At 30.1% G+C, this 16531-nt stretch overlaps 2 protein-coding genes across 2 annotated transcripts in view; one reads left to right on the forward strand and one right to left on the reverse strand.

Moving 5' to 3' along the window:
- The window catches only part of Actbeta (inhibin subunit beta), a 42076-nt gene that overhangs the window by 3001 nt on the left and 22544 nt on the right, over positions 1-16531 (reverse strand). The window contains exon 2 of the mRNA XM_088032768.1: positions 2673-2878. Within this exon, the coding sequence (XP_087888894.1) occupies positions 2673-2878 (206 nt within the window). The remainder of the gene's footprint in view (positions 1-2672; positions 2879-16531) is intronic.
- On the forward strand, positions 7157-11439 carry LOC148177620 (myrosinase 1-like). The gene is made up of 5 exons (XM_088032265.1): positions 7157-7340; positions 7395-7477; positions 7944-9025; positions 9071-9177; positions 11275-11439. Exons 1-5 carry the CDS (start codon positions 7264-7266, stop codon positions 11420-11422), a joined length of 1497 nt encoding a protein of 498 aa, XP_087888391.1. The 5' UTR covers positions 7157-7263; the 3' UTR covers positions 11423-11439.

A 16531-nucleotide genomic window follows, 5' to 3' on the forward strand; every position in this document is an offset into this window, starting at 1 on the left:
AAAAACATAATTTTTGAAAATTTTTATTTTGAAGAAGAATTAAATTTTGTAACTTTGGCATTGTAAATATTACAGCTGTCACATTTGGATGTTACACCACTTGTCTATTAACTGTGTGTAATTACAAAATTTAAGCCTAAAACAGAATTTTTGGAAATTTTCAATTTAGAAAAAGTCAATAATTGTTATTGTTTTAAATACAAAAACGTATCTTTGGCAGTTTTACTCCTAGAACAATAAAATTTTGAGGTTTTATTAGTTTTGACATGTTTATTAATTGTGCCAAATTAAAAAAAAAGCACAAGAAACAATTATTGTAAAGACCAATCAAAATTTTTTAATTTTTTTTATTAAATTCTGTAACTTCGGTATTGTAAATCTTACAGCTGTGAAATTTGAACGTTACACCACATTTGACTCGTTTATCAACTGCGCTAAATTACAAAATAGTAGACCTAAAAATAGATTTTTGGAAATTTTCATTTTAGGACGAACCAAAAAGTTTTATCGTTTTATAGAAAAAATCGTAACTCTCACAGGATTAATTACAGAAAAAGAAAATTTTGAGCTTTTAATACTTTTGAGATGTTTATTTATTGTGCCAAAGTTCGAAATTTTAAAGCCAGAAACAAAATTTTTGAAAATTTTTATTTTGAAGACGTATCAAAAATTTCCAACTTTTTCTAATCATTTCGGTAACTTCGACATTGTAAGTCTAACAGCTGTCAAATTTGGAGGTTACACCACTTTTGACTCGCTTATCAACTGTGCTAAATTACAAAATTGTAGGCCTTAAAACAAAATTTTTGAAAATTTTTATTATGAAGATCAATCAAAATTTTTAACTTTTTGTATTAAATTCTGTAACTTCGGTATTCTAAATCTTACAGCTGTGAAATTTAAACGTTACACCAATTTTGACTCGTTTATCAACTGTGCTAAATTACAAAATTGTAGGCCTAAAAATAGATTTTTTGCAAATTTTTATTTTAGGCCAAACCAAAATTTTTTATCGTTTTATAGAAAACATCGTAACTCTCACAGGATTAATTGCAGAACAAGAAAGTTTTGAGAATTTAATACTTTTGGGATGTCTATATATTGTGCCAAATTTCGAAATTTTAAAACCAGAAACAAAATTTTTTCAAAACTTTCATTTTGAGAATGAACCAAAACTCTTCATTGTTTTATGTAAAAAATCGAATCTTTCCTGCTTTAATCCTAAAACAATCAAATCAAATTAAGTTTTATGTCTTTTGGCATGTTTTCTAATTGTGCCAAATTTCAAAACCAAAAATTTTCAACTTTTTTTATTAAATTTAGTAACTTGGATATTTTAAGTTTTATAGTTGTCAAATTTAAAGATTACACCACTTTTGACTCGTTTATCAACTGTGCTAAATTATAATACTGTAGGCCAAAAAACAGAATTTTTCAAATTTTTTATTTTAGAAAAAATCAAAAATTTATATTGTTTTATAGACAAAAAAAGTAACTCTAGTACGTTTAATTCTAGGACGGGAAAATTTTGAGGTTTTATTAGTATAGACTTGTTTATTAATTTTGCCACATTACAAAATTTTTTAGGCAGAGAAAGAAATTTTGAAAATTTTTATTTTGAAAATAAATTTAAACTTTTCTACAATTTTGTACACCCCTAATAAATTTCGTAACTTTGGCAAATTTAATCCAAAAAACAGTAAAATTTAAAGTCTAAGAAATCTGGAAAATTTCTCTAAAGACTCTCCAAAACATCTCTAGAGAATTTACAAAAAATTTTCAATGAATTTTTTAAGAATCCTGAGAGGAATGTTTAATGAATTTAATTTGGTTCAACTAAACTTAAATAAATCTTCAAGAAATCCCCAAGAGCTTCCAAAGAACTTACAGGATCTCTAAGAAATGCCAAAATTCTTTATGAGTTTTCTGAAACAACTCTACAAGGAAAAGTACAAAAGAATTTTGAAATAGTTTTAAAACTAATTTCAAAAAATTTTTAAGGAATCTTCAAGAATCCAGAGGAAATACTCAAAGAAACTAGAATAAAACTCTAAAAATAAATGGAAAGGAATCTGAAAAGAATGGAAATCCTGAAGGATCAAAGCATAGAAAAAAATTATCTTCCAAAAAAGGTCCGATTTTATTAAGGAAATAATTTATATTTCCGCGTCCCGAAAACCGAAGTTGAAATTCGAACCGCTCTTTAATTTCTTTGGAACAGCCAAACTTAATCCACATTGTTTTCACTTTCACTCAGTTCTTAAAGAAAGTCGCGAACCCTTTTTTGTCTCACCCTAAATTGACTCCCCAATTTGTTGAGTCAATATTTTTTCAGCCATCATCTGACAGTTCTCCATCCAAACAAATGGATATCTGCCCGGACTTTAAACTTTATATCTAAACTCCAGACAGGGAAATAATGAAAACCGCTCGCTGACCTTAATAATTTCTTGGCATGAAGGATACAACTGTGCCAGACTACATCATACTTATCCTGTATATTCATCAGAAAATCTCTATTTACACTTGGATTCGCTTCAAAATCTTTCTTTATTCGGTCCAGGTCAGGGTGAAAGAAGCAACTATTTAAAAGACTAAAAACAAGAGCACGATGCATCATTTTTCTGACGGCTTGAAATAAAAAATAGGTCAATTTTTTTTGGGTACTTTACCTGTGATGTGAGCGTAATTGTTTCTGGTAGACGAGATATGATTTTGAAGACGTAAATTTCGGTAGATCTGCACTGCATTGGTCGACGACGTCGAATGTCAGCTTTCAGCCATAACGTGGCTGTCCTGACTCGGAATTCCTGACCTGCTTGCCCGGATTCCGGACTCACACGGAATTCTAACAGTCTATTCTGGTTTACCCTGGACCCTGAAACAGATTTGTAGGATTATTGGCGGGCCAATGCCGTGTAAGTTATGTGGGAGGAATGAGCTTTTTAGGGGGAACTTGATGTTTTAATTCGATTGAATTTGATGGGGTTTGGGAAAATCGCTGGTTATACAGATGTTCATAAAGTCATTTCGTTGGAACTGAAAATTATTTTTTTTTTATTTTGCCAAATTTCAAAAATTTAGACCAAGGAATAGATATTTTTGAAATTTTTGTTTTCGTTGAAACCAAAAATTTTTGCCATTTTTAATAAAAATTCCGGTATTTTCAATATCAGTAGAATTTGTTAGACCTACTACTTTCAATATGCTATGACAGTTTAGATAAAAAAAAAGAACATTTTTAGGAATGTTATTTTCAATCGGTGAAAAATTTTTTTCTATAAAATTTTGTAATTTTGGTATTTTTGGTCCAAAAGTCAGTATTTTTTACTTGTATATTAATTAAACTGAATTACAAAATTTTAAAACAAAAAATTTTGAAAATTATTTTTATTATTTAAATCCAGAAATTTACACCGTTTTAAATAAAAAATCGTAACTTTGACAGCTTTAGTCCTAGAACTGTAAAATTTTGAGGGTTTTTTGCTTTTGACAGGTTTATTATTTGTGCCAAATTTCGGAATTTTCGAGATAGAAACACAATTTTTGAAAATTTTTATTTTCAGAATGAACCAAAAATGGACACCTTTTTAAGTAAAAAATCGTAACTTGGGCAGCTTTTCTCCTAGAATTGTAAAATTTTGAGATTTTATTGCTATTGATAGGTTTATTAATTGTACCAAAATTAGAAATTTTTGAAATAAAAATACAATTTTTGAAAATATTTGTTTTGAGGATACACCAAAAATTTACACATTGTGTTAAGTAAAAAATCGTAACTTGTGCAACTTTACTCCTAGAATTGTAAAATTTTGAGGTTTTATTGCTTTTGACAGGTTTATTATTTGTGCCAAAGTTCGAATTTTTTGAGATAGAAACACAATTTTTAGAAATTTTTATTTTTAGAATGGACCAAAAATTTACACGTTTTAAGTAAAAAATCGTAACTTGGGCAGCTTTTCTCCTAGAATTATAAATTTTTGAGGTTTTATTGCTTTTGACAGGTTTATTATTTGTGCCAAATTTCGGAATTTCGAGATAGAAACACAATTTTTGAAAATTTTTATTTTCAGAATGAACCAAAAATGGACACCTTTTTAAGTAAAAAATCGTAACTTTTCTTCTACAATTGTAAAATTTTGAGATTTTATTGCTTTTGACAGGTTTATTAATTGTGCCAAATTTCGAAATTTTCGAACTAGAAACACAAATTTTGAAAATTTTTATTTTGAAGATAATAGAAAAATTTACATCGTTTTAAGTAAAAAATCGTAACTTTGCCAGTTTTAGTCCTAGAATAGTAAAATTTTGAGGTTTTACTCTTTTTGACAGGTTTATTAATTGTGCCAAATTTCGAAATTTTTGAAATAAAAATACAATTTTTGAAAATATTTGTTTTGAGGATACACCAAAAATTTACACATTGTTTTAAGTAAAAAATCGTAACTTGTGCAACTTTACTCCAAGAATTGTAAAATTTTGAGGTTTTATTGCTTTTGACAGGTTTATTAATTGTGCCAAAGTTCGAATTTTTTGAGATAGAAACACAATTTTTAGAAATTTTTATTTTTAGACTGGACCAAAAATTTACACCGTTTTAAGTAAAAAATCGTAACTTGGGCAGCTTTTCTCCTAGAATTATAAATTTTTGAGGTTTTATTGCTTTTGACAGGTTTATTATTTGTGCCAAATTTCGGAATTTCGAGATAGAAACACAATTTTTGAAAATTTTTATTTTCAGAATGAACCAAAAATGGACACCTTTTTAAGTAAAAAATCGTAACTTTTCTTCTAGAATTGTAAAATTTTGAGGTTTTATTGCTTTTGACAGGTTTATTAATTGTGCCAAATTTCGAAATTTTCGAACTAGAAACACAAATTTTGAAAATTTTTATTTTGAAGATAATAGAAAAATTTACATCGTTTTAAGTAAAAAATCGTAACTTTGCCAGTTTTAGTCCTAGAATAGTAAAATTTTGAGGTTTTACTCTTTTTGACAGGTTTATTAATTGTGCCAAATTTCGAAATTTTTGAAATAAAAATACAATTTTTGAAAATATTTGTTTTGAGGATACACCAAAAATTTGCACATTGTTTTAAGTAAAAAATCGTAACTTGTGCAACTTTACTCCAAGAATTGTAAAATTTTGAGGTTTTATTGCTTTTGACAGGTTTATTAATTGTGCCAAAGTTCGAATTTTTTGAGATAGAAACACAATTTTTAAAAATTTTTATTTTTAGAATGGACCAAAAATTTACACCGCTTTAAGTAAAAAATCGTAACTTGGGCAGCTTTTCTCCTAGAATTATAAATTTTTGAGGTTTTATTGCTTTTGACAGGTTTATTATTTGTGCCAAATTTCGGAATTTCGAGATAAAAACACAATTTTTGAAAATTTTTATTTTCAGAATGAACCAAAAATGGACACCTTTTTAAGTAAAAAATCGTAACTTTTCTTCTAGAATTGTAAAATTTTGAGGTTTTATTGCTTTTGACAGGTTTATTAATTGTGCCAAATTTCGAAATTTTCGAACTAGAAACACAAATTTTGAAAATTTTTATTTTGAAGATAATAGAAAAATTTACATCGTTTTAAGTAAAAAATCGTAACTTTGCCAGTTTTAGTCCTAGAATAGTAAAATTTTGAGGTTTTACTTTTTTGACAGGTTTATTAATTGTACCAAATTTCGAAATTTTTGAAATAAAAATACAATTTTTGAAAATATTTGTTTTGAGGATACACCAAAAATTTACACATTGTTTTAAGTAAAAAATAGTAACTTTGGCAACTTTAATTTTAGAACAGTAAAGTTTTGAGGTTTTATTACTTTGGACATGTAGATTAATCCTGCTAATTAACAAAATTTTAAAGCTAAAAAACAGAATTTTCTGAATTTTTTATTATAGACGAAACAAAAATTTTCATTATTGTATATAAAAACTCGTAACTTTGGCAGCTTCAGTCCTAAAACAGTAAAACTTTGAGATTTTATTATGTATGACATGTTTATTGAATTGGCCAAATTTTAAAATTTTAGAGCAAGAAACAAAATTATGAAAAATTTGCATTTTGAGGGCAAACAAAAAATTTCCAACTTCATCTAGTAAATTTTGTAACTATGGCATTGTTGGTTTTATAACTGTAAAATTTTAAGGTTTTAGCACTTTTGAGTTGTTTACCAACTGTGTAAAAATTTAAACTTTTAAAGCAATAGAAAGAATTTTTAAAAAAATAAAATTTAATTTTTAGTATTCAAAAATTGTCACTTTCTTATATTAAATTCGGTAAATTTGGTAGTTTCAGTCCTAACTCCTTAAAATTTGAATATATTGGTACTTTACCTTCAGTTTATTAACTATGCCAAACTACAAAAATGTAGACCAAAAATGAGAATTTTTGAAATTTTTTTTTAAGAACCATCCAAAAATTTCTGTCGTTTTATATATTAAATTAATATATTTAAATTTGGACAAATTTATTTCGAAAACAGTAAAATTTGGAGTCATTACTTTGTTCTACCTGCTTATCAACTGTGCGAAATTACAAAATGTTAATACAAGTAACGGAATTTTTAGAATTTTTTTAGAAATTCGGGAACGAGCTTATTACTTTGGACTTGCTCATTAAGTCTGCAAAATTACAAGAGTCTACACTAAGAAATACATTTTTTAAGAATTTTTATATCTCTTGGCTGTAATTAATTGTACCATCCGACTTTGACTTTTTAATAAAAGAGCTAAAATACATGTGTGGACAAACGTTACGGATACAGACAAACCACTGCGCAAAACAGGCATTTCCAATACACATACAATCAACAAATTGAAATTATAAAAAATATATCTCTGCTTTGTCATCTTGTCGAGAAATCTTCAAAAGAATTCATAAATAATGAGACCGATATTTATGTCGTTGAATAAAATAAGACCCACTATCTATGCAACCAACTCAACTAGTCTCTGGCAGTCGGCCATGAACATCCAGCACATAGAAAAACAAAGAAAAACTTACAAAATCCTAAACAACGTGAAGTGCAAAAAAAATGATAAAACCTTACAAAAAGTACAAAAAAACTGATATTGATAAGATAACTTATCGGCAGATACAAATACAGAAACGAACACGACCGATGAACACCGACGTTCCAACGTAATATTATATTAACAAAACTGTAGCTATCATTCGTTAGTGTTTGTCATTATTTCGTTAAAGCAGTACATATTATAGTACTGTTAATGACATGCACATTTTATTGTAAATCATGATGATGAAGATGATGATGACGAGTACTCGAATTATTATTATAACACTGTTATCGGTTTTTCAACCGGCGTTATGGTGAGTCATTTTATGTTATTATGACCAATTCAATGTTATATAAGAATGTTCTAGCGGAAACAAAAAATTCCCTGATGATTTTAAGTTTGGCGTTGCTAGTTCGGCTTATCAAATTGAAGGTGGATATGACAGTCGAGGCAAGTAGGAAACATTTTTAATATTTTTTTTCATTTCGCATGCCTCGATAAAAACGCTCGGCATGCCTCGCTGGAAGATTTTGTAAATAGAATGCAATAAACGCTCAGACACCTCGCTCAAAATTTGTTGAACTTGAAACCGATAAATGCTTGGCACGCCTCCCTTGTTGATTTTGAAAGTAAAATGCTTCACTCGGCTCGCCTCGCTAGAATATTGTAAAAGTTAAATGCAATGCTCGGCACGCCTCGCTGGAAGATTTCAACGTAAAATGCAATGCTCGGCACGCCTCGTTTGTAGATTTCGAAAGTAAAATGCCAATCACTTGGCTCGCCTCGCTGGAATATTGTAAAAATTAAATGCAATGCTCGGCACGCCTCGCTGGAAGATCGCAGACTCGTCGAAGTAAAACACGATAACCAAGAACCATTTTCAATTTTGTTCTATATCAGTTATTTATTTGAACAGGCAAAACCGCCTTCGACCACTTCCAGCACCTAGACCCCTCCCTAGTCTCCGACTCATCTAACGCTCTAACCGCCTGTGACTCCTACCACCACGTCGAAGACGACATCTCTATGGTATCAAACCTCGGAGTCGACTTCTACCGTTTCTCCATCGCTTGGTCGAGGATCCTCCCCAGTGGCCACGCCAAAGATATAAACATCGAAGGAATTCGTTACTACAGCAAGCTAATCGATGGTCTTCTCGCCAAGAACATTCAACCAGTTGTTACAATCTTTCATATGGATCTTCCCTTGTCCATGCATGAGCTCGGAGGATTTTTAAACCCAATGGTTACTGACAGTTTTGTGGACTATTCCAGAGTTTTGTTTCAAAATTTCGGGGATCGAGTGAAGACGTGGATTACTTTCAACGCCAATTTCTTTGATTGTGGAGACACGGAGTTTCCTCACAATACCAATAGGTCGGGAATCGGGGAGTATTGGTGTTTGAAGAATACCCTGATGGCACACGCGAAAGTGTACCATATGTACCAGAAAGAATTCAAAGAGCAAGGAGGTCAGATCGGTTTCACTCTTGATGGGCGATGGTTCGAACCGGCGACTCCTGGTGAAGAAGAAGCTGCCGAAAGAGTGAGGGAGTTCACCGAGGGAATTTTCCTGAACCCGATTTTTGGAAACGGGGACTATCCAGACGTTGTTAAGAAACGAATGGAGGATTTAAACAAACTACAGGGCTTCTCGAGGTCGCGACTACCCCCATTGACCTCCGAAGAAAAAAACCTCCTTAGAGGAAGCTCCGATTTCTTGGGTCTAAACGTGTACACCACGTTCTTAGTAGAAGATGCCACGGATAATGATAGTCCTGATTCGTTTTCTTATTACGAGGACTTGGGTGCAAGGATTTACCAGGATCCTAAATGGAAAGGAGCTCGATCAAGTTGGCTCAAGGTAGTTCCTTGGGGTTTTAGGAATACTCTCAAGTGGATCAAAAATAAGTACAATAATCCGAAGATTATCGTCACAGAAAATGGATTTTCTGATTCGGGGGAGCTGGAGGATTTAGATAGAATTCAATTTTATAAGGTGGGGTGAAAAGGGAGATTTTCGAGGGTTGATTTGATGTTTTAGGGGTACTTGGGGGCTCTCTTGGAGGCGATACATGAGGATGCGGTGCAGGTCAAAGGGTACGCGGCTTGGAGTTTGATGGACAATTTTGAATGGTTTGCTGGATATAGGTCAGTATGGAATCAAACCAAAAAATTCTAAAAATTCGTAACTTGAACAGTTTTTATTCCAAAGCGATGAAATTTTGAGGAATTACTACGTTAGATTTGTTTTCTAAGTGTACTAAATTTCAAAATTTTAGAACCAGAAAGAGAATTTTTAGAATTTTTGATTTTCATTCAAACCGAAAATGACAACTCTGTCTTATAAAAATTCGTAATTTGGGCAGTTTTTATTCCAAAATAATGAAATTTGGAGGAGGTACTACTTTTAGAATAAAAAACCAAATCTTTGGGAATTTTTATTTTTAGTATGAATCAAAAATTGGCGCTGTCTCATATAAAATTCCGTATATTAGACAATTTTTTATCCCAAAACAGTAAAATTTGGAGTAGTTACTACATTGAATCTGTGTTTTAACTGTGCTAAATTTCAAAATTTTAGATCAAAGAAGAACATTTTTAGAAACTTTTAGAAATTTCAATTTTTAATAAATATTATAAACCAATATTTCGCTCCGTTTTCCATAAAATTCCGAAACTTGGACAGTTGTTATCAGTTGTTAATAGTTAAATTTGGAGGAGTCACTATTTTGAAGCTGTTTCCTAACTGTGCTAAATTTCTAAATTTTAGAACAAGGATTTTTAGAAATAAATTTTTTTTTGCAACCACAAATTTCCACCATGTGATATGAAATGGTGTAACTTGAGCCACTTTAACTTTAGAACAATAAAATTTTAAGGAATTACTCCCTGAAATCTGTTTATCAACTGCGCTAAATTTCACAATTTTAGAGTAAGAAAATTTTTTTTTAGAATTTTTCATTTAGAAAATGAATTGAATTTTGGCCCTTTTTTTATAAGATTTGTAACTTGCACAGTTTTCATCCTAAAACAGTAAAATTTGGAGGAGTTACTATTTTGGAGCTGTTTCTTTATTGTGCTAAATTTCAAAATTTTAGAGCAAGGCTGGAGATTTTTATCATATAAAATGTCATATAAAATTTCATAACTTGCACCGTTTTAATCCTGAAAGAATGAAATTTTGGGGAATTACTATTTATTATCGGTACTAAATTTCAAAATTTTAGATCCAAATACATTTTTTGAAATTTTAATTTTTAGAAAAAATCAACATTTTGTACCGTTTTCTTTAAAATTTCGAAACTTCGACAATTTTTATCCTAAAAAAGTGAAATTTGGGGGAGAAGTTACTACTTTGAAGTTGTTTCTTAACTGTACTAGATTTCAAAATTTTAGAGCACGAAAGAAGATTTTTAGAATTTTTGTTTTATATTCCAACTAAAAATTTCGACTAAGTCATAAAATTTTGTAAATTTCATCGTTTTAATTGTAGGACAATCAAATTTGAAGGATCTATTGTCTAAAATTTGTTTAATAACGGTGCTATAATTCAAATTTTTAGAACGAGAAACAAAATTTTTAGAAAATTTTCGATTTTAGAATGAACAAAACTTTCTATATAATTTCGTAATTTAAGCAGTTTTCATCTTAAAACAGTGAAGAGGGAGAAATTGCGAAATTGCTAAATATTAGAACATAAAACAAAATTTTTTGAAATTTTTGTTTTTAGAGCAAAGCAAAAATTTGCTCCATGATCTATAAAATTTTGTACCTTGGACAATTTTTTAGAAATTTTAATTTTCAATCTGGCCAAAAATTTCGAATATATCAAATAAAATTCTGTAACTTGAGTCATTTTAATTCCAAAACATTGAAATTTTGAGGAATTGCTAAGTGAGATCTGTCTATTAATTATTCTAAATATCACAATTTAAGAACAAGAAACAAAAGTTTTAGAAATTGTAATTTTTTAGAACTAACAAAAAATTTAGAACGTCTTCTAATAAATTCCGTAAATTGTATAGTTTTTATCCGAAAGCAGTGAAATTTGGAGACTTCACAACTTTCGATTTGCTGATTAACTGTACTAAATTACAAAATTTTAAAGCAACCAAAAGAAATTAAAAAAAAACTTTAACATTTATAAAACTTTTAATATTATGTAACCGCATAAAATAATTTTTCCATTCAAAATTTGTATTTCGCTTAAACCAACGTAAGTAAATCAACTCCTTTATTTTTCAGCGAGAAGTTCGGTCTCTACCACGTCGACTTCTCCGACCCAAATAGAAAACGAACTCCGAAATCCTCCGCTAAATGGTACAAGAAACTGATTGAAACAAGACAATTAGACGACAATCCCACTGCAAATAGGTTAAACTCCGAGCTATAATAAATCACTTTTTTCTACCCTTATCTTTATCATCCCTTCCTCTCATACCTCCAGTGACTTCAACGCAAGAACAAGAAGCCACAGGTGCTCTCACTTCCTCTCCAAAACCAGTACATAAATAATGGCAGTACTAACATTTATCCCGATAATAGTCAAATCCTTTTTACTGATCAGACAAGGCGATTTTCGACGAGACGAGTTATCGATGTCCTACATTTTTTTCGTCCTTTAATTTACTTATTGTCGTTTCCGATCCGCCCTTCTTTTTACGATGGTTTTAACGATGAGGACCGAATCGCATGCCAGCGCATTCGAATGCACCCGCCATGATGATCACGTGATTTGTAACGACGATTATACGCAAATTTCGGTGGAAAAAAAATGAGAAGAGGGTGGCAAATGAGCGGAAGATGACATAAATTTGACGGAAATGGGGAGAAACTGAGTAAATATTCCGAGGAAAGTTAATCGGACGTGGTCAAGCGGCACCTTAGCCGCTCAAGTAGGTAAAGTAAACTTAACATCGCATGTAGATAAAGTACTTAATCAAGTTTAAGTTTCTAGTTTAATTAATTAATTGTTGAAAATACGATCGTGCCAACTTAATAGTGTTGTTTTAGTTACATGAAGTGCTGGAGTTTATTGTAGCGATGATTTATTAGTCATAAACACAAGTTTGTCTGTCTAGGCCGAATTATTTTGTTCTCATGTTTGAATAATAAACTAAATTGATGTGAAGAAGTTAAATTACAATGTTTTGAGCAACTTGAACTTGAATACGGCGAGCGAAGCGAGCTATTAACGTACAAAACAAATCGCGCATTGTCGAGTCCAGAGTCCCGGAAAAACAGATTTTATGGTTTTCTAATCATAAAATAAAGCTCGATTTTATGGAGTAACAAGCAATACTTAAATATCTATAACAAGATTTTATTCCTTCTACTGAGAATCCACTTGATACAAAGTAAAAATATAATAAAGCCGAGCTCGACTGGAAGAAAATCAAAATGAATGTGTAGGAGTGGAATGAAAACAATACTTTTCGAGTTGGTGTATATTTATACCGTCTGAAATCCATCAATAACGTTTTGTATTATAATGAGGGCACGTCAGATTTTGAAAAATGATAAATATCTAGGGAAGATCGGGACTTGTTTAGGATTTTTGCACAGGAAGTCGTTGGCCTGTAATCACGAAAAGTGGGGTCGACATTTTGTGATTAGTAAAGAAAATTCGGAAAGTTGGGAGATTTTTTATAAAGTTTGGCGGGTACAGGAAGGAAGGAGGAGACAGGATAAGTGGTGGTTTGATTTTTTAACTGACGTTCTGAGGTTGGTGGTCCTTGAAAAGCTAATGCATTTCAAGAGTTGAAATTTGGGGGGAAAAATAAGCTGATCACAAAAAAATTGCTTCAAATTAATATTTCAGATTCTGGTTCTTACCCTACAGTTTTGAAATTTGGCACAATTGATAAACTTGTCAACAGTAATCTTATCTGCAAATTTGACTGTTTTGGGATTAAAATTGTCAAAGTTACGATTTTTTACATGAAACGATGCAAATTATTCAAAATACTGTTTCTTGATTTAAAATTTTGGAATTTAGCACAATTAATAAAGACGTTAAAAGTAATAAAATCTCGAAATTTTACTAGTTTAGTAGTAAGACGGCTAAAGTTCTACTTAATTTTTATATGATGAAAATTTTTGGTTTACTCAAAATAAAAATTTCCAAAAATTATGTTTCTTGTTTTAAAATTTTGAAATTTAGCACAATTACGTAACATGTCAAAAGTAATAAAACCCTAAAATTTTAATTTTCCAAGAGTAAAAGTGCCAACGTTACAATTTTTTATACAAATCAATTTAAATTTTTGGTTCGTTTTCAACAGAAAAATTTCAAAAAATTTTGTTTTTTGTTTGAAACTTTTTAAATTTAGCAGCTTTAATAAAAATGTCAGAAGTAATACATCCTAAAAATTTTACTGAATTATGAGTGTAACTGCCAAAGTTACGTTTTTTTATAAAAATGTATGTACATTTTTGATTTATCCTCAAAGTGAAAATTTCCAAAAATTCGGTTTCTTGTTCTAAAATTTTGAAATTTGGCACAATTAATAAACAAGTCAGAAGTAATAAAACCTCAAAATTTTACTGATCTACAATTACAACTGCCAAAGTTACAATTTTTTATATAAAACGATGTAAATTTTTGATTCAAAATATATATTTTTTTAAATTTCTGTTTTCGTTTAAAACTTTTCAAATGTGGCAGAAGTAATTCAGATGTTTAAAGAAATAAAACTTTAAAATTTCAGTTTTTAGGAGTGAAACTGCCAAAGTTACGATTTTTATAGAAATCAAAGTAAATTTGTGGACTACTTCAAAGTAAAAATTTCCAAAAAAACTGTTTTTTTGCTTAAAAATTTTGAAATTAGGCACAATTAATAAACAAGTCAAAAGTAATAAAACCTTAAAATTTTACTGGACTACGATCTAAACTGCCAAAGTTACGATGTTTTATGTAAATCGATCTAACTTTTTAGATCATCCTCAAAGTGAAAATTTCCAAAAATTCTGTTTCTTGCTCAAACATTTTGAAATTTAGCCCAATTAATAAACAAGTTCAAAGTAATAAAACCTCAAAATTTTACTGTTTTACTAGTAAAACTGCCAAAGTTACGATTTTTATATAAACTGATGTACATTTTTAGATCATCCTCAAAGTGAAAATTTCTTAAAATTTTGTTTCTTGCTCAAACATTTTGAAATTTAGCACAATTAATAAACAAGTCAAAAGTAATAAAACCTAAAAATTTTACTGGTCTACAATCTAAACTGCTAAAGTTACGATTTTTTATGTAAATCGATGTAAATTTTTGCTTTGTCCTCATAATGAAAATTTCAAAAAATTTTGTTTTTTGATTTAAAATTTTGAAAATTAGCATAAGTAATAAACACGTCGAAAGTAACAAAACGTCAAAATTTTACTGAAATTCGATTAAAAGTGGCAAAATTACGATATTTTATATAGAACGATATACAATTTTGGATCAACTTCAAAGCAAACATTTTCAAAAAATTTGTTCTTTGTTCTAAAAAAAATTTTGGAATCTAACATAGTTTATAAACAAGATAAAAGCAACAATTTCTCCAAATTTCACTCTTTTAGGATTTACATTACTAGAACTACGGAATTTAATAGAAAACCGTGCTTGGCTCATTTTCAAAATTAAAATTTCTAAAAATTCTATTTCATGTTTGAAAATTTTGAAATTTAGCAGCACAGTTAATATTCATGTTAAAAGCAACAAAACCACAAAAGTTTCTTATTTTAGAATTAAAACTGCCAAAGTTACGAAATTTAATATTTATAATTTTTGAATAGAAAAAAATTAGTTTTTGATGTACAATTTTGTAATTAGGTATAATTGATAAACTACTTGAAAGTGAAATAATCTCCAAATTTGACAGATTTGGGACTTGAAAATACAAAATTCTATTCTGTTCTAATCAAAACAAAATTTTCCAAAAAATATTGCTTCATAACTGAAAATTCTCCCGCTAATTATCATCTTTTTTTTTAATTAACTTTCCGAAGAAAACTGAAGTTATGTTTGCGTAAATCCCCGTTTACGACCCCTTGAAGCGTTAATAACCCAAACAATTAACTCAAGTATCCAATAAAAAGGCAATAAACCAAAAATTCACGTCAATGGATTTCCCAAATTAGCCCATCCAGGACCGTACTAAAAACCCTGCAGTCGCATCTCTGTGCCCAAAATTCTATCGGCGATTATGTAAATTCCTCCATCCATAAAAATATGTTTGTTGTGTGTCTGGTGCAGTAAAACTCTTTGAACTCAGATTGAACCATAAATATAAAATTTATCATCGTATGAGTTTATTTGTCTTAACATGTTCTTTAGAATTTCTCGCCATAACAATAATTTCATATTCTACAACTTGTTCCGTACTTTTTACAACTTGTTAACATCTATAAAATAAAAAGCGCCATCGCGATTTTATTATGGAATTATCCTTATAATTTCGTCGAATTTAGGACGACTGAGATGAATTTTTAAAGTTTCTACTCCACGAAAGCAGGCAACCAGTTATACACACACGATGGATGTGTCCTTGAATGTTTACAACTATCAATAGGAACGAAAAGGACGATATTGACGTGTGGTCGGTTCGAATTGGAAAAATATCAGGTAATTGTGGTTTATGTTGTGCATTTCGCGTGTGCAACCCCGATTTCCCTCACATGCGATTCTAATGGTACTACATCCATAAATTACGGGCAAAACTCGCCACAAAAAACTTGGAATAATATAACATACACGGACCATTGGGCACATCGGGGGCGAAAAGTGGCGTGTGGCTAATAATAGGGTGCAGAAGCTAAATATTGAAAGGTTTTCGGTGGAGAAATCACGTCAACTCATGGGTCCGCGACTTTCATTATCATTACTTTTTCCCTAGTTTATTGCAACAATTTCGCCGAATTTTTACTGCGAGTTGGACTACACACAAAATTCCTTTCAAACCGATAGATGATAGCAGACGAACAGCGCGACGGTTTCTGCACAATTTCGTTCTCTGGAGCGTCTGGAAATTGCATGCAGCTATAAAATGCAAGTAAAACCACCGGAGTAGAAAAAGTATTGTGAGCAACGTCTGATTGCTACTTTCTCTAACTAATTTCAAAATTGAGTGGAGCTGCTGTGTTTACCAAACTGAAATTGTTGTTTATTCTCGTTTCAGTGGATGCTTTTAGAAGTTTCCTGCAATAGATTGTATACAGTATTATTTTTATGGCCACTAGACTATAGAGAAAGTTATTGGCCAAAAGTGCACTTCAAGTATGAGTGTTTTACTGAAATAAAATTTTATGTTTACGCTATTGTGGCTTCGAAATTTTAACTACAATGTTGATGGGGTATTTCTAGGACAGTGGGCGCGGATCATGGCGCAATTATCTTATTGTCTTCTAGTATCTTAATTTTTGGAATTTCTTTTCTCCAGACTACTTAAAAATTTATCTTATTGTCTTCTAGTATCTTAATTTTTGGAATTACTTTTCTCCAGACTATTTAAAAATTTT

Source organism: Gnatocerus cornutus, chromosome 3 (assembly GCF_029298725.1).
Source record: "Gnatocerus cornutus isolate USDA-ARS CGAHR chromosome 3, icGnaCorn1.1, whole genome shotgun sequence".
NCBI classification, from domain to species: Eukaryota; Metazoa; Arthropoda; class Insecta; order Coleoptera; family Tenebrionidae; genus Gnatocerus; species Gnatocerus cornutus.